This window comes from Thunnus thynnus, chromosome 11, assembly GCF_963924715.1.
Source record: "Thunnus thynnus chromosome 11, fThuThy2.1, whole genome shotgun sequence".
Taxonomy (NCBI): domain Eukaryota; kingdom Metazoa; phylum Chordata; class Actinopteri; order Scombriformes; family Scombridae; genus Thunnus; species Thunnus thynnus.
This window is the reverse complement of record NC_089527.1, coordinates 3,988,219-4,006,039: the sequence shown is the minus strand read 5'-3', so window position 1 is coordinate 4,006,039 and position 17,821 is coordinate 3,988,219. Positions and strand designations below refer to the sequence as shown.

The 17,821-nt window shown below is 40.1% G+C and overlaps 2 protein-coding genes across 8 annotated transcripts in view; one reads left to right on the top strand and one right to left on the bottom strand.

Annotated features, from left to right (window-relative positions):
* The window catches only part of LOC137192301 (CD276 antigen-like), a 43,890-nt gene extending 42,216 nt beyond the window's left edge, over positions 1–1,674 (bottom strand). For 2 of the 5 annotated variants that reach the window (XM_067602879.1, XM_067602876.1), the window contains exon 1: positions 706–1,668. In XM_067602879.1, coding sequence (XP_067458980.1) covers positions 706–731 — 26 coding nt within the window. In that variant the 5' untranslated portion in view covers positions 732–1,668. Of the gene's footprint in view, positions 1–705 lie in introns of all 5 variants that reach the window. The other 3 variants (XM_067602880.1, XM_067602877.1, XM_067602881.1) reach the window with 3 other exon arrangements.
* Positions 1–16,523, top strand: part of LOC137192305 (exosomal polycystin-1-interacting protein-like) — a 30,175-nt gene extending 13,652 nt beyond the window's left edge. For all 3 annotated transcript variants that reach the window (XM_067602892.1, XM_067602891.1, XM_067602890.1), the window contains exon 3: positions 8,603–16,523. In XM_067602892.1, coding sequence (XP_067458993.1) covers positions 8,666–9,424 — 759 coding nt within the window. In that variant the 5' untranslated portion in view covers positions 8,603–8,665 and the 3' untranslated portion in view covers positions 9,425–16,523. The remainder of the gene's footprint in view (positions 1–8,602) is intronic.
* The last annotated feature ends 1,298 nt before the right edge of the window (positions 16,524–17,821 follow it).

The window sequence follows — 17,821 nt, the reverse complement described above, 5'->3', positions numbered from 1 at the left end:
GGCACAGAGAGCACATTGAGTGGTAAAATAAGTGTATAAACTAATTACGTGATTAATAAATTAATGAATTCGTTTTTTAATTAATGAATTTACATCAGCAATTCCTCTCTTGCCTTGTTTGCAGCGACAATGTTGCTTTTTGCTGTGATAATGTATTTATATTATTCATAGCTCTCCATTATAATGATCTGTTCCTCCTGACTGAAGTAAGCGGCACGCCATAGGTCCATTTTGTGCGGAAAAAGAGTCAAATGACGCGCCAAACACCCCTTTTATGGGGACGCGCACGGAGCCTGAAGCAGAAAGCCTGAGTTAAAAAGAAAGTTCATATCCACCATCGTGATACCAAGATCTCTGATCTCGAGTTTAGGGTTTGTCGAGTCAGCTCACACAAAGAAAACCTAGATATGTTGAACTTGCTGCGTAGTTCACCCCTCAGAGTGATATCGAGAGCTTGAGTCATGACGTCACTTCCTGTCTAGCCTCTGTTCCACTAGCTTCAGTGTTTCTTTCATCTGTCATTCTGAAATATGAAGCTCATTCCCAGAGTTTACTTGCCATATTCAGATATGAAGACAACTTGGCTCCACTACAGCAGCTGCTGCTGGTTGAAGTTGAAACCTTTGTGATTTTAACAGCAAGTTAAACAGCAGTTAGTTTGTGAACACAGAAAAAACTACAAGCGTGGCGGCGATGGGTACTTACATTATCCTAATGTTGGTTTCATCCATATCCGTAAAACTCCCCAACGCTTTCTTCAAGTCTTTTTTCAGCTCTCTACTTGTAACCTCTGCCCTCTAAAAACTTGTACAGTGTTCGCCGTTGTGTCTGAACTGGCCGCTACCCCTGGACTCATTTATGGAGGATTTTGAACGAGATTTTCTGGAACAGAACCTGGACGTTCCAGTTTTACTTCGGCTCTCTATCAATCTTTTCATGGAACGCTCACAAAGAAAAGCAAATAAGTGTTTTTGCCAAATGTTTTTTTCCTTTAATGATTTATATCTTCATGAGGAAACTATGGACTGGGGGGTTGAGCACCACAGACAGGATGAGGAAGTATTGAGAGGTGGACTAACAATAACACAACAACAATCCTATTGTGTTCTTGTGCAGCATCAGTGGTGAAAAGTAACTAGGTACATTTATTCAAGTACTGTGCTTAAGTACAGTTTTGAGGTATTTGTACTTAACTTGAGTATTTCCATGTGATGCTACTTTCTACATTTCAGAGGGAAATATTGTACTTTCTACTCCACTACATTTATTTGACAGCTTTAGTTACTTTTCAGATGAAGATTTGACACAATGGATAATATAACAGGCTTTTAAAATACAACACATTGTTAAAGATGAAACCAGTGGTTTCCAACCTTTTTGGCTTTTGACGTCTTACAAAAAGCAGTGTGTAGTCGGGGTCACATTTCACATGTCTATGAGTTGTTAACAGCTCCACCAAATAGTGATTTTTCCCTCTAAACTTCTCACATGCTTTCATTTCAATAAATGTTCAAATGATCCAATATTTCAGCAAAAATCAAAGATTAGAGAAAAAGTCAAAAACTGAAAACAGATTTGTGTATCAGAACTTTGTTTTTTCTTCTTTCCTCTCCCATTAATCATCTCACCACCCCTCAGATTTATCTGCTGACCCTTTGGAGGGGCCCGACCCCTAGGTTGGGAACCACTAGACTAAACTAGCTAACTGTATATAAAGTAGTGTAAACTAGCTCCACCTCCAGCAGCTACAACAGTAACATGCTGCTCTAACACTGATGCTTCACTATTAATAATCTAATGATGTCATATATAATAATATATCAGTCAGAGGGACCAAACCACTACTTTTACTGCAATACTTTAACTACATCAAGCTCATAATACTTATGTACTTTTACTGCAATACTTTAACTACATCAAGCTCAGAATACTTATGTACTTTTACTGCAATACTTTAACTACATCAAGCTCATAATACTTATGTACTTTTACTGCAATACTTTAACTACATCAAGCTCATAATACTTATGTACTTTTACTGCAATACTTTAACTACATCAAGCTCATAATACTTATGTACTTTTACTGCAATACTTTAACTACATCAAGCTCATAATACTTATGTACTTTTACTGTAGTAGGATCTTTCATGCAGGACTTTTACTTGTAATGGAGTATTTCTACATTGCTGTATTAGTACTTTTACTTCAGTAAAGGATCTGAATACTTCTTCCACCGCTGTGCAGGATCTTGATTCTGCGTCATTGCATCGTTAGATGTTTTACAGACAGTTTACATGGGAAACAGGAGGAAACCAAATAATTTGTGACCATTCAAGTGTCAAATGAACACAACCCACTAACTCACTGATTCACCAGAACACAATGCACCAACACCAGTTTTCCATTAAGTTTGTGCTTTGTTGTAAGAATTTTATTCCAAAGTGGCACATTCACTGACAAAGTGGTTGCTGATGTGGAAGTAATTTCATCACTAAATGTGTCATAATACTTCAGGGATATAGGAAAACCTGTTTAATGCATATTCTGGCATTTTTAAAATGATACCCCTTCATTTTCAACTCAAGTGGAGCTGCTGAGAGAGAGTGAGAGGAGCGAGAGACATTGAAAAGAGATGGATGACATGTCAGAAGAGAGGGACTGTAACTGAGAAAGAGAGGTGGAGAGAGAGGAAGGGAGGATTAGGGTGGGTGCCTGCGGTGGAGCATGATGTCAGAGGAATGCGTTGAGCCTCTCCTTCAACAAGCTGGAGCCGAGTGGAGCAGCGGCCACATCACACAACATACAAACACTTTCACCCCATATAACTCTTCTTCTGTCACATCTTCCTCTCCACAAACACACAGGACCAGAGTCAGAAAGGCTTTAATGCAAAGACATAATTTAGATCATTTTTACTGAACAGACGTGAAGAAAGTTTACATTTCTCTGACATTTACTGTACAAAAATGCAAAGCAGAAGCAGGTTACTGTAACTCATATTGTCACTTAATGATTGGGGAATGTGTTTTCAGTGGCCAGTTTCTGTCTTTGTTCAGCCCTCCCTCCCTCCCAGCATCCGGCCCTGCAGCTGGAGCTTGTTGCAGGGATTACAGCGATGGAGATGGAGGAAAGGAAAGGCAGAAAGTGAGAAAAAAGAGGAGAGAGAAAAGGAGTGGTAGAGAGAGGAAGACAGACAAATGGAAAGAGAGAGAAAGCGGCTGATATAATGTGTGGGAGAGCCAGACGCTGGGAACAGCTGGAAAGACGATGACTAATATTAGCAGTGAGGTAAGACGGTGCAGGATGGAGAGGACTGGCTGTGTGTATGGAGGGCAGCTGCTACTGTAAACCAACCACAGTGAAGTCACATTTATTTATAGCAGCACAGTCATGATACCAGAAATGGGACATTGATGCCAAATTGTAGTTTAACCCCTTAACATCCACTTTCCCCCCCCTTTGTTTCCTCTGAAGTACCAATTTTTATGTTTCTTATGGTTCTAATGTGTGAGAACTTACTGTATATGACATTAAACTTTTCTCTGTCCTCCGTATTTAAATATCCTTCTTCATTGAAGAAGAAAATACACATTTGGGTAGAGATTTGATAATCAAGTGATGACTGGGAACAACTCCTTGATCAACAAGATGCCAACTGTGTGCCTTTCCTGCCTTTGACCCCTCCTGATTTGACCTACCTGAGAGTCTCCCCCCTCCCTTACTATGCTGCCTTGATCCTGTATGCAAATGCCCTACCTCCCTACCTTTTGGTTACCAATTGTTTGATCTTACGGTAAAAAGTGTTCCCATCCCTTCTACTCCGGGTCAGTCTACTGTATCAGACCAGCTCTGGGTCAGTAAGCTCACCGCATATCCGGAATGCTATTAAACCACTTCCACCACAGCAAACTTTGAACAAGGACTTGAGTGATTTTCTTCAACATACTCCAGCTGATAAAGTTGCGTTTTTCAAGATCTGGTTTGCACTACAAACTACTTTTCCTCATTTTTTGTGGTGGTGCTTTCAAGGACTGTCAAAGTTGAGTCTCTGAACTCTGGGGCCAAAACAATCCGTCCGCCATGTTGTTTTCTCGAAAAAGCAGACACTAAAATATCAGAATATTTGTAAGAAAACTAGTTTCACGATATGATGTGGCAATCAGAAATGTGGCGCTACTGTTACGAGGCTGAATGTCGAGCTGTGGAATCAGACATGACAGAGTCTGGAGGAGGGAGCGAAAACAGGAGCTATGACGCACTGCGTCATCATAGATGATGATGGTGACTGTCAGAAAGAACGGAGACACAAGTGAAAACTCTGCACTGCAGCAAACTTGTCAGTGCTTTGGTAAACCTGAATGTGTCTTCTCACAAAATATTATATCTGACTTTGCCAAAAAAATACAGAACAGTGACTGTGTTACTCGTAACCTAAGCAGCTGCGTTCAGCTTGAGCACAATCCTGGTTCCTCGTCGTCAGTGATAAAAGAAGCAGTGTTTGGTTGTAGTTTTGTTCTTCTTCTATTGTTTCCCAAACCGAGCTGGAGCCTGCAGACTCTGAGGTTTTTGTGACTGTCCACCGATGTGCTCTGGCAGCATTCTGTGTGCAACTCTTGGTGGGTTTGCAGTGACCTGTATAACTAACTCCAGCATGCTGTTAGTTTTTATGATCCTTGCACATCAGTTCGATATAAACAGACTCAATGAGGACAAGCGTTTTGTAAATGAACATAAGCCTCAGTAAATAAATATATAATGCTGCTCAGTGCTAACTTGTCTCTGCAAACCAGCCACCTGCCTTCTGTAAAGACCAATAGTGGCCTTGGACAGGATCTGGTGCAATGCATTGTGGTTGTTGTAGGATTTCCACACTTAGAGCAACAGGGGAACCTACAGCCTTTTTTTTTCAGTTTTTTCTAGTCAGAGGCCACTGATTTCGAAAATAACTGCACATTGCTACATGGGTGACCTAGTTTTAAGAAATCATCCTATTTGAAATTCCTCTTAATCTGATCCCACTCTGTCTGTCAGTATCATATCCGGTATGTATCAGAATCAGCTTGTTCCAGCTCTTTATCGAAGCTATATCAGTGAAATAATCAAACTCGCTTCCATTACTTGGCTTAAAGGACCCACAATTTGCAATATGTATTTTTTCCCAGGCATTAACATCTGTATGATCTGAAAATCAATTTGACACTTACTTATGTTGTGTAATCCAGCACAGTAAACATAAGTCTGTGTACATTTTTGCCAGTGTTGTTAAATGGTAAACAGTGTTCAGCTCGTCAATGAAAACTCTGATGAAAAATATTCATTGGCAGCCTTTTTTTTCCAAAGACAGACAAGACAGTTTTAATGTTAAATCTTATTCAACGACCTGCATGCATCACCGTGGCTCCTGATTACTTTAACAGTCTCTGCCACCGTCCAAAAATATCTCTCAGTCACATACCATTTACAGCAGCTATACTATAAGCTATAAAAACGTTGCCTGGACTTTAAGTTCAGTGGCTTAAGATCATTTTGTTCATCATCCAGTTCAACATCATGTTCTTTTGTTTTTTTTACATTCTGGGAAAAGATCTTACAATGAAATCTGGAATAAAGTCAGGAAACATTTCTATAAATAACGTCCCATGTGACCAGTGAACAGGCTGTAGAGAAAGGGGAGGTGTTTTCCCGGAGACACAAAGTGCAGAAGCATCTCGAACAGAATAGATAACCTAATAATTATTTTTATAAATAGTTCTTTATGACTCTGGCTGTATGTTTGGTGTCATCATGCTGCAGAATACATGTTGGAAAAGATCCTAAAAGTGCCTAAAACTTTTGCACAGTACTGTATATCCAGTTTGCATGTCTGCAGTCCAGTTTCACATGATTCATCTGTTTTCTTTGTATCACTTATCTTCTAGAGGAGACATTGAGAGAGAGACGGACCCTGGTCAGGTCGCCAGTCAAAAACAGGGCGAACACATAGCACATAGTACACTCACACTTACGCCTACAGGCAGTTTAGTCACCAGTTAATCTAACCTGCATGTTTTTGGTCTGTGGGAGGAAGCCGGAGCACCCAGAGAGAACCCACGCAGGCACACATGCAGAACATGCACACAGAAAGGCCAAAGCCGGCCGGTGGTTTCGAACCCTCTCGCTGTGAGACAACCATGCTAACCACTGCACCACCGCGCTGCCCCTCTCATGAGTCAGGAAAAAGCCAATTGAAAAGCTGTTGAGGCCAATGAGCCAAAACCCACACACTTTCTCATGGTACATTACATATTTCTATATCACACCCCAAACATGACGTCACTGTATACTTAGTCTAATTGTTTTTTTTCAAAAAGGCCAGTCTGTTACTTAATGAGCCACACCGTGCAGTAGTAGTTATTATTAACTCTAACAAAAGGCCACTTTAAACACTTTAATAACACTTTTTTGGCCACTTGGAGGCAGCAAACACATACTTGACATATCATAAACTTTTGCGTTGATATGTTGAACTTGTTAGCAAACAGTTGCTTATTTCCACATCCAGCAGTTACGGAGCAACGTTATCATTCATGTGGAGTCGTGTTTCTGTCTACCTGGTGAATATAAGTCCGATATTCACTCTCTTTTAATTCTGTTTTTGCTCTCTACCGACTCCTCAGGGAAATATCTGGCTCTTTAGCTGCTAAATGCTCCACTATGTTCATCATAGTGGAGCATTTCCACTAATCAGAAGGTCGGCGGTTCAATTCCAGACTCCTCCTGTCCGTACATCAAAGTGTCCTTGAGCAAGATACTGAACCCCCCCAGAGTCACTGATATTATTTTGTATTATTTGTGAAGCACTTTGCAAGGTGCGATATAAATAAAAGTTATTATTATTAGTATTATTATTATTAATGCTCCTGATGGTTGCGCCAGCACCTTGCATGGTAGCTTGCCGCCATCGCTGTGTGAGTGTGTGTGTGGATGGGTGAGTGAGCAGCAGAATGACACTGTAAAGCACTTTGGATAAAATATAAATGCAGCCATTTACCAGCTAGTCTACAGCTAACTGTGTCTGTTTGGTGTTTGGTGCTGAGCAGGTAGTGTACAGCGGCTTTTTAGAGCTTTGTCTCTGAAAACAGCTGCCTGCTGCGGCCAAAAACGACGCTATGAGACGCTGAGAGTGAAGCAGAACAGATAAACAATGAGCTGAAACTCACTATAAAGCTCCGTAAAGCCGAGAGGAGCTGCAGAGTCTCTAATCATTCTCTGTAGGTTCATCACTACAAGCCACAACCAACACATTACACACTGACAGATCAGACTGTGTTAATATAGAAAATATTAATTATAATTAATTACACAAGCTTCAAAGGGAATGTAGCATTCAGCAGGGTGACCATTTCACTTTCCTTACATTTTTGAGAGTGAATGGCTTTAGAAATTGTTAATCCTATTTTCAGAGTAAGTATTTTAAATGTTTATTCCATTTTTATGTTGTTTATGTGGATAGAAATCGTAATCCATTACATCATAGTTTTTGCTTTCAAAGTCTAGTTTTTATTTAGTTTTAGTCTTGTTTCCTTCATGGAAATAAAGATCAATGAATATTTTTTTCATCATAGTTTTTGTTGATGAAATGTAACACAGCAGGGTGGAAAGGATTATTTAGGAATTCACAAAATCAAAATACAAAATTGCACTCAGGGGTTCATGTAGGTTATTTTTTAATTTGTTTTTTGTCGTTTAATTTATTTGTCACAGACTGTGTGTAAAAAACATTAATCTCAAGTAATGAGTGGAGAGGCTTTGTATTAGAGTTAGCTTTCCACTCTACTTTAGTTAAACGTGTCCTCAAACGTGTCCTTAAGACCTCAGTTAAAATTCACTACAAATAAAATGACCTAAAATATAAAAGCGGCGTCTTTGGCACCAAATTTCTCAGACCTGCTTTTCGACAATCAACTAGACTTTCCTAGACCGTCCAACTTTTAAAACTGGAAAGTCTTCCTTCCTTTCAAAGAAAGTCAAAGTCTGGAAGTCGAGACTGCTTATTCAGTCCACTTTTCCACCCTTCCTAAATGGGGAAATAAAGAAGCCAGTGTGTTATTACTCCTGAACATTTAATGTGACTGGCCACTGCCTTTTTCACCACAGCACAGCATGGCGCAGGAACTTTTTATAAGCAGCCGTACACCATCCGCAGTAGCCTGAGGCCTGGAAGAACCTCTCCCCAGTAAAATTGGAGAGCAAGAAATAAGTGGCTCAATTATGTGTGTGTGTGTGTGTGTGAGAGAGAGAGAGCCAGGGCTGGACTGGAAATAAAGAGCCGAATTCAGCTGGCTGTTGGTCGTAAGCTGGCTTGCACATGTTGTAAAAATACAGACGCAAAGCAGAAGCAGGTTACTGTAGGGCACAAAGCGAGAAAGAGTTTCATTGTGTGTCATGTGCTTTTAGTGAAGTCAGGAGCCACAGTGAGTCATAGATGGGTGAGCAAATGTCTGATGCTGCTGAGCTTTGCTTTTTGAGGGAGAGTTCTCAGTGCTGTTGTGTCTGTCTGTCTGTTTATACAGCATTTATCAATATATTCACATGCCAACTTTGCTCCTGTCTGTTTACAGCCTCGTCCATCTCTCTACACTCCGGTATCTCCACTTGGTGAAGATGTAGTCTGTTTGATCTCTATGGAGATGTCTCCAAACACAGTCTCCTCTGCCTTGTTGCCATGGTCACTGTGGTTTCTGTTCATCCTGACCCCCATCACCCAGACAACAAGCTCTGCCCCCACACCTGAAACTTCTCTGCCGGTCAACACCACGCTGCTGTTCGACAGCGGCGCCCCGGGCTTCAACCTGCGGAACTGCAGCTGCTCTGCTCCTGTCCGGGACTGTGACGAGGCTCTGGCCAACTCGCTGTGCAGATGCCGCACCGTTTTGCGCTCCGCTCTGCCCCCTGCTGGGCTCAGAGAGCCTGGACAACTCACCGTCTGGGTGAAGGAGCTCTGGGTCCTCGAGGAGCTGCTGAACAGCAGCACAATTGGCCATTTGCGGTTGTCTTTTTGTGGAATAAAACCAGTGGACAGTCAGTACCTGTCTCTGCTAGGTCTGCAGACCCTCAGGATCCACAGTGCAGCCCCAGAGGCACCCTACCCCAACCAGGAAATCACAATCTCCCCCGCAGCAGGGGTTTCAGCGGAGCTAGAGGCCCTCTCCTCTGACTTCTCCTCCTCCCTCCACATGACCTTTCTGGATGTAGCAGTGCTGAACGGGCTTTCTTCCCTGAAGGCGTACAGTGTGGTGGGACCATCAGCTCCCACCTTCTCACAGCATTTCCCCCTCCTGGCTTTGCCCCTCACTCCGCCAACCTCTGACACTCGTGATGACTCTGCGGACCTCAGTGAGCAGGCTGCAGAGCCTCTGCTGCTCATCACGTTTGTCTACTAAGACGTTCTCATACATCTCTGAAGTACAAGTGACAGCTGATGCACAGGAATTATTTACAACACAGCTGGATGTTTCTTGTTGGAAAGTTGCACATCTGACATATTTACTGTGGAATATATTAACTTGTTGCATGACTGGCTGCTGTACTATGACTCTGGCCTAAACGTGTTTTTGAAGAGAGGTTGACATTTTTCTCTTCTTGATGTGTTTTCTTCAGAGAGATAACTTGTACATGTGTGCTACACTCCTGCTGCTGTTTCTCCATACCCTCAAGGAGTTGCCGAGGAAATCCTGCACTCATAACGCTAGACAGATACGAGGTTTGGGAATGTTTGCACCAGCAACAACTTCAAGTCTAACTAAAGCATGTTTTTGATATCATCCTGTAACAGAGGTAATGTTGGTTTGTTACCTGGAGGGCTACAATGACCCTGACCCTGATGTCGATGCTTTGCTGTTGTTCTGGAACTGCTGCACGTACATTTAGGGCTTCAACACCATGAGAGTGTGTTTACATACATATATACTGCATCATATTCTTGTTATGGCTATTTACAGGAGAGGGTTTTGCATGCACGTGCACATTCTGATTACAAATGTTAGTTCCGCTTTGTTATTGGGCAGCCAAGAAGTAACTGATCGCTTTATTAATGGTTAATAAATTGTTTTCTAATGATTTATAGATCAGGTAGAAGCCATTAAGACTAACCAGGCTGTGAAAAATCTCTTTGGCAGGTTTTCTTGTTGGCAGTAATTCCCTTTTAAATGTTGGTACTCCATTAATTGGTATCTCTAATAAATAAAGCATTAGAACATGAGTTATTAATGATTAATAAAGCCATTACAGTGATGCCTTATCAGAAAATGGTACCATAGGCGACTTTTAAAAACCTAGCAACACAAAACTTGCACTTATTAATGGCTTTGACCTGATCTATAAAGAATTAGTAAAGAATTTATTAACTAAAACTACAGCTGCAACGATTAGCTAATTAATCGATTAGTCAATGGACAGAAAATTAATCGCTAACTATTTTGATAATTGTCTTGAGTCATTTGCCAAGAAAAAATACTAAAATGTTCTGGTTCCAGCTTCTTAAATATGAATATTTTATGGTTTCTTTAGTCTTCTTTGAATATATTCGTGTCTGTTTGTTGGGACAAAATAAGACATTTGAGGACGTCAACTTGAACTTAGACCAAGCGACTAAATAGCTAATTGAGAAAGTAATCGACAGATTAATCGATAAAGAAAATAATCATTAGTTGCAGCTCTGACTAAAACCATCAATTAGTAATTATAAACCCTTCATAAAGGATGCCTTACTAGAAAGCAATACCTCAATGTCCTCTTAGTCATGAATGACTCAATGGAAAATGAGGTCATACAAATACAGTAAAAGCAAGCAGTAAATGGGATAAAGTGTTAACGAGGTTCAGCATTCCAACTATTGCATCAAAGTTTGTAATAGTCTGGATGAGAACTAATAGCTTTTGCGTAGAGCTCTTACTGTATATGGAGTACTTGGTGATCCCCAAAATCTCTAGTCTGCAGATGTGCTTGTAAGCACTACTCTGTGTGTTTAAAACCACAGGTAGCTGGAAGCCACAGTGGCTATGGTTGCACTTGACGTTTCAAGATTGATTTTGCAGATCAAATCTCTGATTATCCACATCTGGCCTGAAAATGTTTGTCTCTGCATAATGTCTCTCAACATTTGACCCGGAATATACGGCAGCAGTGTGAGCAAAAGCCGGGTTTTTTTTACAGACCTGTCACCGAACACTCTCCGGCATTATCGGATAACACGCAGTGACGAGAAGAACTGTAGCCATAACTGTCCAGACAGGGTGCGTCCTGATATGCCATCTGCTAGAACAATATCCGAGACAAACCACACGCCTGCTCCCAGAGAGGGATGAGATGTTCCAGATCACGCTCCCAGCTGCCAAGTGGGTGTTAGCTCTTTATCCTCCGTTCCCATGCAGGTGTTGTCAGATATATCAAGGCAGTAGGATAGCGATGGACTGTAGGGAGGAGGCCTTTGACTGGACTTCGGGCTGCATTTGTTTCTTAAGGAAAATATACAGTCGGATGCCAAGTTAAAACAAAAAATAGAATAAATGAGTAGAGACATATGTAGATGCTTCCATGCAGGACATGAGAGCTCACTGGATGGTTTGATGAATATAAAAGATGAAGCGACATCAAAACACCAAATGAGGGAATAGATTTTGAATAATAGAGACTTGGAGAATCTATGACAAGGAGCATTGAAGCTACGAGTGGATAATGAGACTCCTTTCCCTCTTGCATGTTTACCTCATGTTGAGGCGTAGGGCTGGGCGAGTTATGGAATTAATTTGGAATTTTTGTTTTTGCACAATGTTTAAAATGTCTAAATCGTGAAAATTGAGTTATTAAAACATGCACAAAAAGTTTATTTTTAGTCTCGTAGTCAATTTAATGGTCATGTCTACAGGAAGGACAGACTGAAAATGACTGTACACATCTGTGTTCTGAGTTTGTTGGCGAGAGCTGAAGCGCTCGGAGTCGACTGAACAGTTTCTGTATTTTATTTTGTTCAGTTTGTCTCTACCTGCTGGGTAGCTAACGCTAGCAGCAGTCTGCAAATATCAGGGTGATGATTTGTAAAGAATAATAATAAGAAGATCAGTTAGTGAGTGGATCTTTCTGCTGTGTCTGTGCAGAAACTGATTATTTTACTGGATGTGCTCTCTTAGTAGAAGCATCTGACAGTCAGTAGCTGTGAGGGACAACCTGTATTTTATGTATAATGATGACAGCCTTGCAGGTCGTGCACGTCTTTTATTATTCTTGCTCAGCCGTCTTAAAATATGACATTTCAATTCTGAATTTTGCTGACAAACAAAAATCTACTAAAATCTTGAAAAAAATCCAGATTTATTTTTTGTCCATACCTCCCAGCCCTAGCTGTTGAGACTCACATCTTGCCCCCTGGCAGGTTAATACAACCATGGATTGATGAGTGAACAATTCCTACACATCTAGATTAACACCAGGCAATATTTGGTGAAAATGTTTCTGATCAATCATTATCAATCAATCTGTTGATTAGTTTATCAATTAATCGGTTAGTCATTTGGTCTGTCAAATGTTAGAAAATGGTGAAAAATGACAATGACTGTTTCCAGAGCCCAACATGCAACCTCAAATGTCTGCAAGCCACAGTTTACTATCAAGACTAAAGAAACCATGAACGATGATTCAATTATCAAAATAGTTGGCAACTAATTTTCTATTGCTCAACTAATTGATGCAGCTGTGGTGAAAAGTTTCCAATGTACATAAACCTGCTCTTTCATTTTCATTTCTATGTCTAGATTGCGACAAGCGGTGGGTCTCCTATTACACCTGCTACATGTTGAAATACTGCGTAGTAAAATTCTCACTGACTGACTGTGGGACTGTAGGGAACGGACAAAGCAAAAAGGACAAATTTCTCCTTCAGGGATCAATAGAGCATCGTAAAAAACAAGATGTACTGTGGCAGCTGACTGCAGTGAACGCTGGCTGGAACAAATCCAGAGAATCCAGAGCGGGGTCAGAGCCTGCACCAGAGCCGGATGATACTGTTGTGTCTGGGAAGGAGCTTTGTGTGTTATTCTCCTTTATTAAGGATATTTAAAAAACTAAATTATAGTAAAAGCTGCCTGATGTCAAGATATAAGGACAAATGCCTCTGGCAAAAAGATAAAAGAATGTATAAGAAAACAAAACAGACAAGGACTGTGTCAGTCCGCTGTGGTATGAGCTGACTGAGAGGCGCAGTAGGCTCTCTGTTATGAAGGCTGCAATGTGCTGCTGCGTTTTTCCAGCTGGTCTTATTGAGTGCAGATGGCCTAATAAAACAAGTTGTTTTGAAACTGGTTAAAATGGACGCCCAATGAACAAGAATTCCAGGGTTAGGAACCTCTCTCACCAGCCAACAAGTCTCACTCTGTTTGGATCAAAACAATGCTTTCACTCTGTTGAGCTGGACGTTCAGTTATTAACCCACATGAAGCGAAATTGGCAGAGCTCAGTGAGGGAAGAGGGGGAAGTGAAAGGCACATTTACCCCAAATCACAGAGGACGTGATTCAGTTAATCTACAGCTGTTTGTCAGAAGTGAGTCTGAATTTCCCTGAAGTTCTTGAACGGTTTGTTTTCATTTCTGAATGTTTTTTGGAGTCACTTTAACCAAATGAAAGAGGAGTTAAGAGGATAGTTTGAATTAAGAAGTTGAATATGTAACAGCCCTTTCTCTCTGGTTTCATGCTCTCTCATGTCTCTTTCGGCTTCCAGCTCATATCCTGTGAGAGACTTCGCTAAAGCTGCTCTCACAAACACAATCCGGGGCCAACACTTCTGTTCCGCAGATCACTTAGGAACTGCTCTGGGCCTGTGTGTCTGCATGTGTGTGTGTGTGTGTGTGTGTGCACGCATATGCAAGCATGTTCTTGCAGGCTCGTGCACATATGGGTGTGTCTTCATGTGTGCATGTGCTTGCATTTATCTCCTGTTCGCCAGCATCACACACGAATGTGTCACTATGATCATAGTTCATTCAGGTCAAATGACAAGATGCACCGTAACAGATGCAATGTGTTTCAGTGCAAGTGTTTAATCTGTTGTATATATTTCACTTGTGCACAAATTACGTGCGAGTAAACAGTCTGTCAGTGAAACACAGTTGCAATGACATGTTTAAATACTTAAATCAATAATAAGACTTCTCACTAAAGCTTTGCATACAACTCCATAGGTAAGACAGCAGAATAAGCACCCAGTTCTCACCATTTTTCTGTAAATACATGACTCTAAATAAGTAAATAAAGCGAATAAATGATGATGTACAGGAAGCATGTGACCTAAATGTCTCTGACGCTTCTGCCCCGCTAGAGAGACAAAACATGGTGGCAGATGTTTTTCTGCTGAGATGGTAAATATCTAGTGGGGCAAAGCATCAAATTAATCGAAAAGTTGTTAGTTTTCTCATTCACTTCAATAGTCATTCTGTAGTTCTGTCACCATCTAGTGGCCGCCAAAGGAATTGCACTTAAAAACTCTTCGTATTCAGCCCACCTGAACTCAGGTGGTTTAAACGTGATTCTTGCCATAATTGGAGTTTAATCTCAGCTTTTTCAACAACTTAACTGCGTTAGTGGATCTTTTTTTGAGTTTGGTACACACTAAAAATCACGGGGTTAAAATTGGACCCAGTTTGGGTCAATATAGCACCAATACAATGAAGGGTTAACTTTTCCCAGTAGAGATCTGTTGTTTCGACCCACACAACAGGCTTTAGCTAAAAACTGTCATAAATGTTTCTTGTATAAAACGATGTGCATACAACATTCAAAAGATACTCAAGTTATTAACAATCAATAACAAAACTGTGGCATATCAGTTTAAAAAGAGTAGATTAGATGATAACAAGTTTTAGTTTGGGTAAATAAACAAGCGGGCAGCCGAAGTGACTTAAACCTGCATTCTCTCTAATGGCCAGCAGGGGGCGACTCTACTGGCTCTGTTTGTATAAAAGTCTGAGAAAATGACCCTCAGTAAACACTTTCCTAATGAGTTCATGGCCTCAATCACTAGTTTCAAGTCTTCAATGAAGCATTTTAGAGTGAAATAGACGATAAAGCAGGGTATGCTTCAGGGCGGGGCTACCTTATGATTGACAAGTCGCCGCCACGGCGGTGCGTGAGTTGTTGTAGTTGGACTCTCGGGAGCTCCTCCCCAGCGCCACGCTCTTGTCCAAATATGGTCACTTCTCTTTACTTCTGGCTCCAAAAAACCAAAATGCCAAACTCGAGGCTTCAAAACGGGAGTCCGCAAACCAGTGGGTGACATCACGGTGGCTACGTCCGTTATTTTTTTTTACAGTCTATGTAAATAAGCCAACAGTAAAATAAAAAAGTAAAAATTAAACTGGGTCAAAACAACCCCTGGTCTTGAGTGGCTTCATGGTTAACATTAACTCAGCGTTGTGTTGGTGATATATGTTAAATTTGAACCCAGTGGTTTTTTGCAGGGCTTTCATCCTGGCACTGAATGCACTTTCTTTCTGTGTCTTTAACACAGGGATACAGATACAGGATGTGACTATAATGTTCCCTTTTTTTAAAAACATGAGTTAACTACGGCTCTTTGTTTGTTGAATGGAAACACATTTCATTATGCAACACTTTGAATTTGGCTATAAATGCCATCTGGTTTAGTAAATAAAACCAGACCATGCGGAGTTAGTTTTCCCTCTAAAGAAATATATAAGTTGGTTTTTGAGAGGATTCAACATTTCAAAACTTTCTTGACGCCTTCTGTACACCTTTTTGGTTGCCTTCAAGCCAAAATTCACACCCAGTATTCAAGCACAGGAACATACTGGGAGTTCATCCGGTGTTGCCGAGCATTTTGTGCAGCCAGGAATCCGCCTTTAGTCTTTCTCATCTGGTGAGCGGCTGATTACACACCTCCACAAGCCACCTTTAATGGCTTTCAGACAGAACATTTAGTACAAGCCATGAGACTGTACGCCAGCGCTCCCCATCAGCGCACAGTGCACAGTCTTAAAACGTCTGGAACATTCCACCACAAAATGGGTGAAAATGAGATCACCAGGTTTTTATGGTTTGACATCACTCTCTCGTGTTAGAGCCTCAAATGTCCTTTACTTTCTTTTTTTTCTCTCTCTCTCTCCCTCTCTCTCTCTCTCTTGATCTTCATTACAGCACCTTACGTACTTGCATCAGGGAATGTAATTATTCAAATGTAAAAGTTTGATATGATAATGTTTAACCCGAGATGATTCGTTCACATTGCAAATCTGCTTTTTTTTTTTTTTTACAACTTTTTGACATGTTGGGCGACTCATGAATGAATCGTGTACTGTTTAAGGAACAGATTGTGTATTTGGAAACGGTTTGGCAGGTTTGATTTGTATATAATTTGGCTTATTTAAGCAAATTCATGGAGCTTATCTGTTTATCATGAAATAGACAATGTGGATTGTTTGTCCACAAACTTCTGTATAGTCTAAGACAATAAAAAAAAAGTTTGTAAAAATTGATTTGTGTTTGTTTTGTGTTTAAATCTTGTTCCTACTTAATGTCTTCACATGTAGTTTGTCTTTGTTGCCAGAACTAGTGTTTTATGTGATTTATGTTAAGCGGCTGCTGTAATTTCCTTTTTAGATTAATAATCTTTTTATTTATTAACACATTTCATTCATGCATGTACTTTATTCTCCATGATACAAACTCATTTCATCATATAATATAAATAAAAGAAGACAAAGAACATTCCATCATATATAAATCCAATATCAATCATTTTAAGTAAAAAGAAAAAGACAAATAACACTAATAATAATAATCATACTAATAATAATAATATGAAAGCTGATTGTGAAACAATACTTTATGTGTTATAATAATAGTTCCTCTTACTCATCACAATACAATACCTAAACAAACTTCCTTAAACAAACTTCCCCTAAGAAGCAAAGAAGAAAACACTGATATTAAGAATAAATAATCAGGGTTATTGTTAAATACCTACTCATGAAAACACTGAGAGCAACTTTCACTAAGGGAAGAGCAGAAAAATGATATAACTTCTTTTTTTTTCTGCTACGTATCTGCTCTGCAAGTCTCGTCCTCTTTTTCTCCTTTGAGGAAAAAAAATAAATCATACAGCCGATCAAATCTTAAAAGGAGAATGTCGGATATTTCCACAAAGTAGTAGTAGTAGTAACTAAAAAAAAAAACTATTAACTTTACATTTATACATTTAAAAACATGCAAGAAAAGGACAGCTGGAAACTACCGAGTGACATTTGGCTAGTGAGACATTCTGTGTGCAGAATAACTTCAGATAATAGTGTTGAAAATCTGATTTCTCTCTCATAAACAGTAATATGTTAACTGCGTATGTGCAGATGTGGTCCTAATCATGGTGCAGCAGCTGGATGTTTCATTTCTTTTGTCTATTTCTTTTCCACATATCACTTTTAAATCATTAAATGGCTTTGCTCCAAGTTACATCAAGGACTTATTGACCCTCTATGTGCCTGAACATCCATTTAGACGGGTGGACGAGGCTCTGCTGGTTATTCAGGTCTCGGCTGGTGACTGGAGGTGATCGGGCGTTTGCTGTTAGAGCCTCCGAGCTGTGGAAAAGTCAGACAGGAAACATCTTTAGTGTCTGTTAAATCTCTTCTTAAAACATTCTTTTATCGGGCAGATTTTTTGAATGTTTGATATATTGCTGTTTTATTATCCCACTTCTGACAGTTTATATTCATTTTATTCATCTTCTGTTTTTAATTCTTTTGTTTCTTTCTTTCTGTTAAGCGCTTTGTAACTT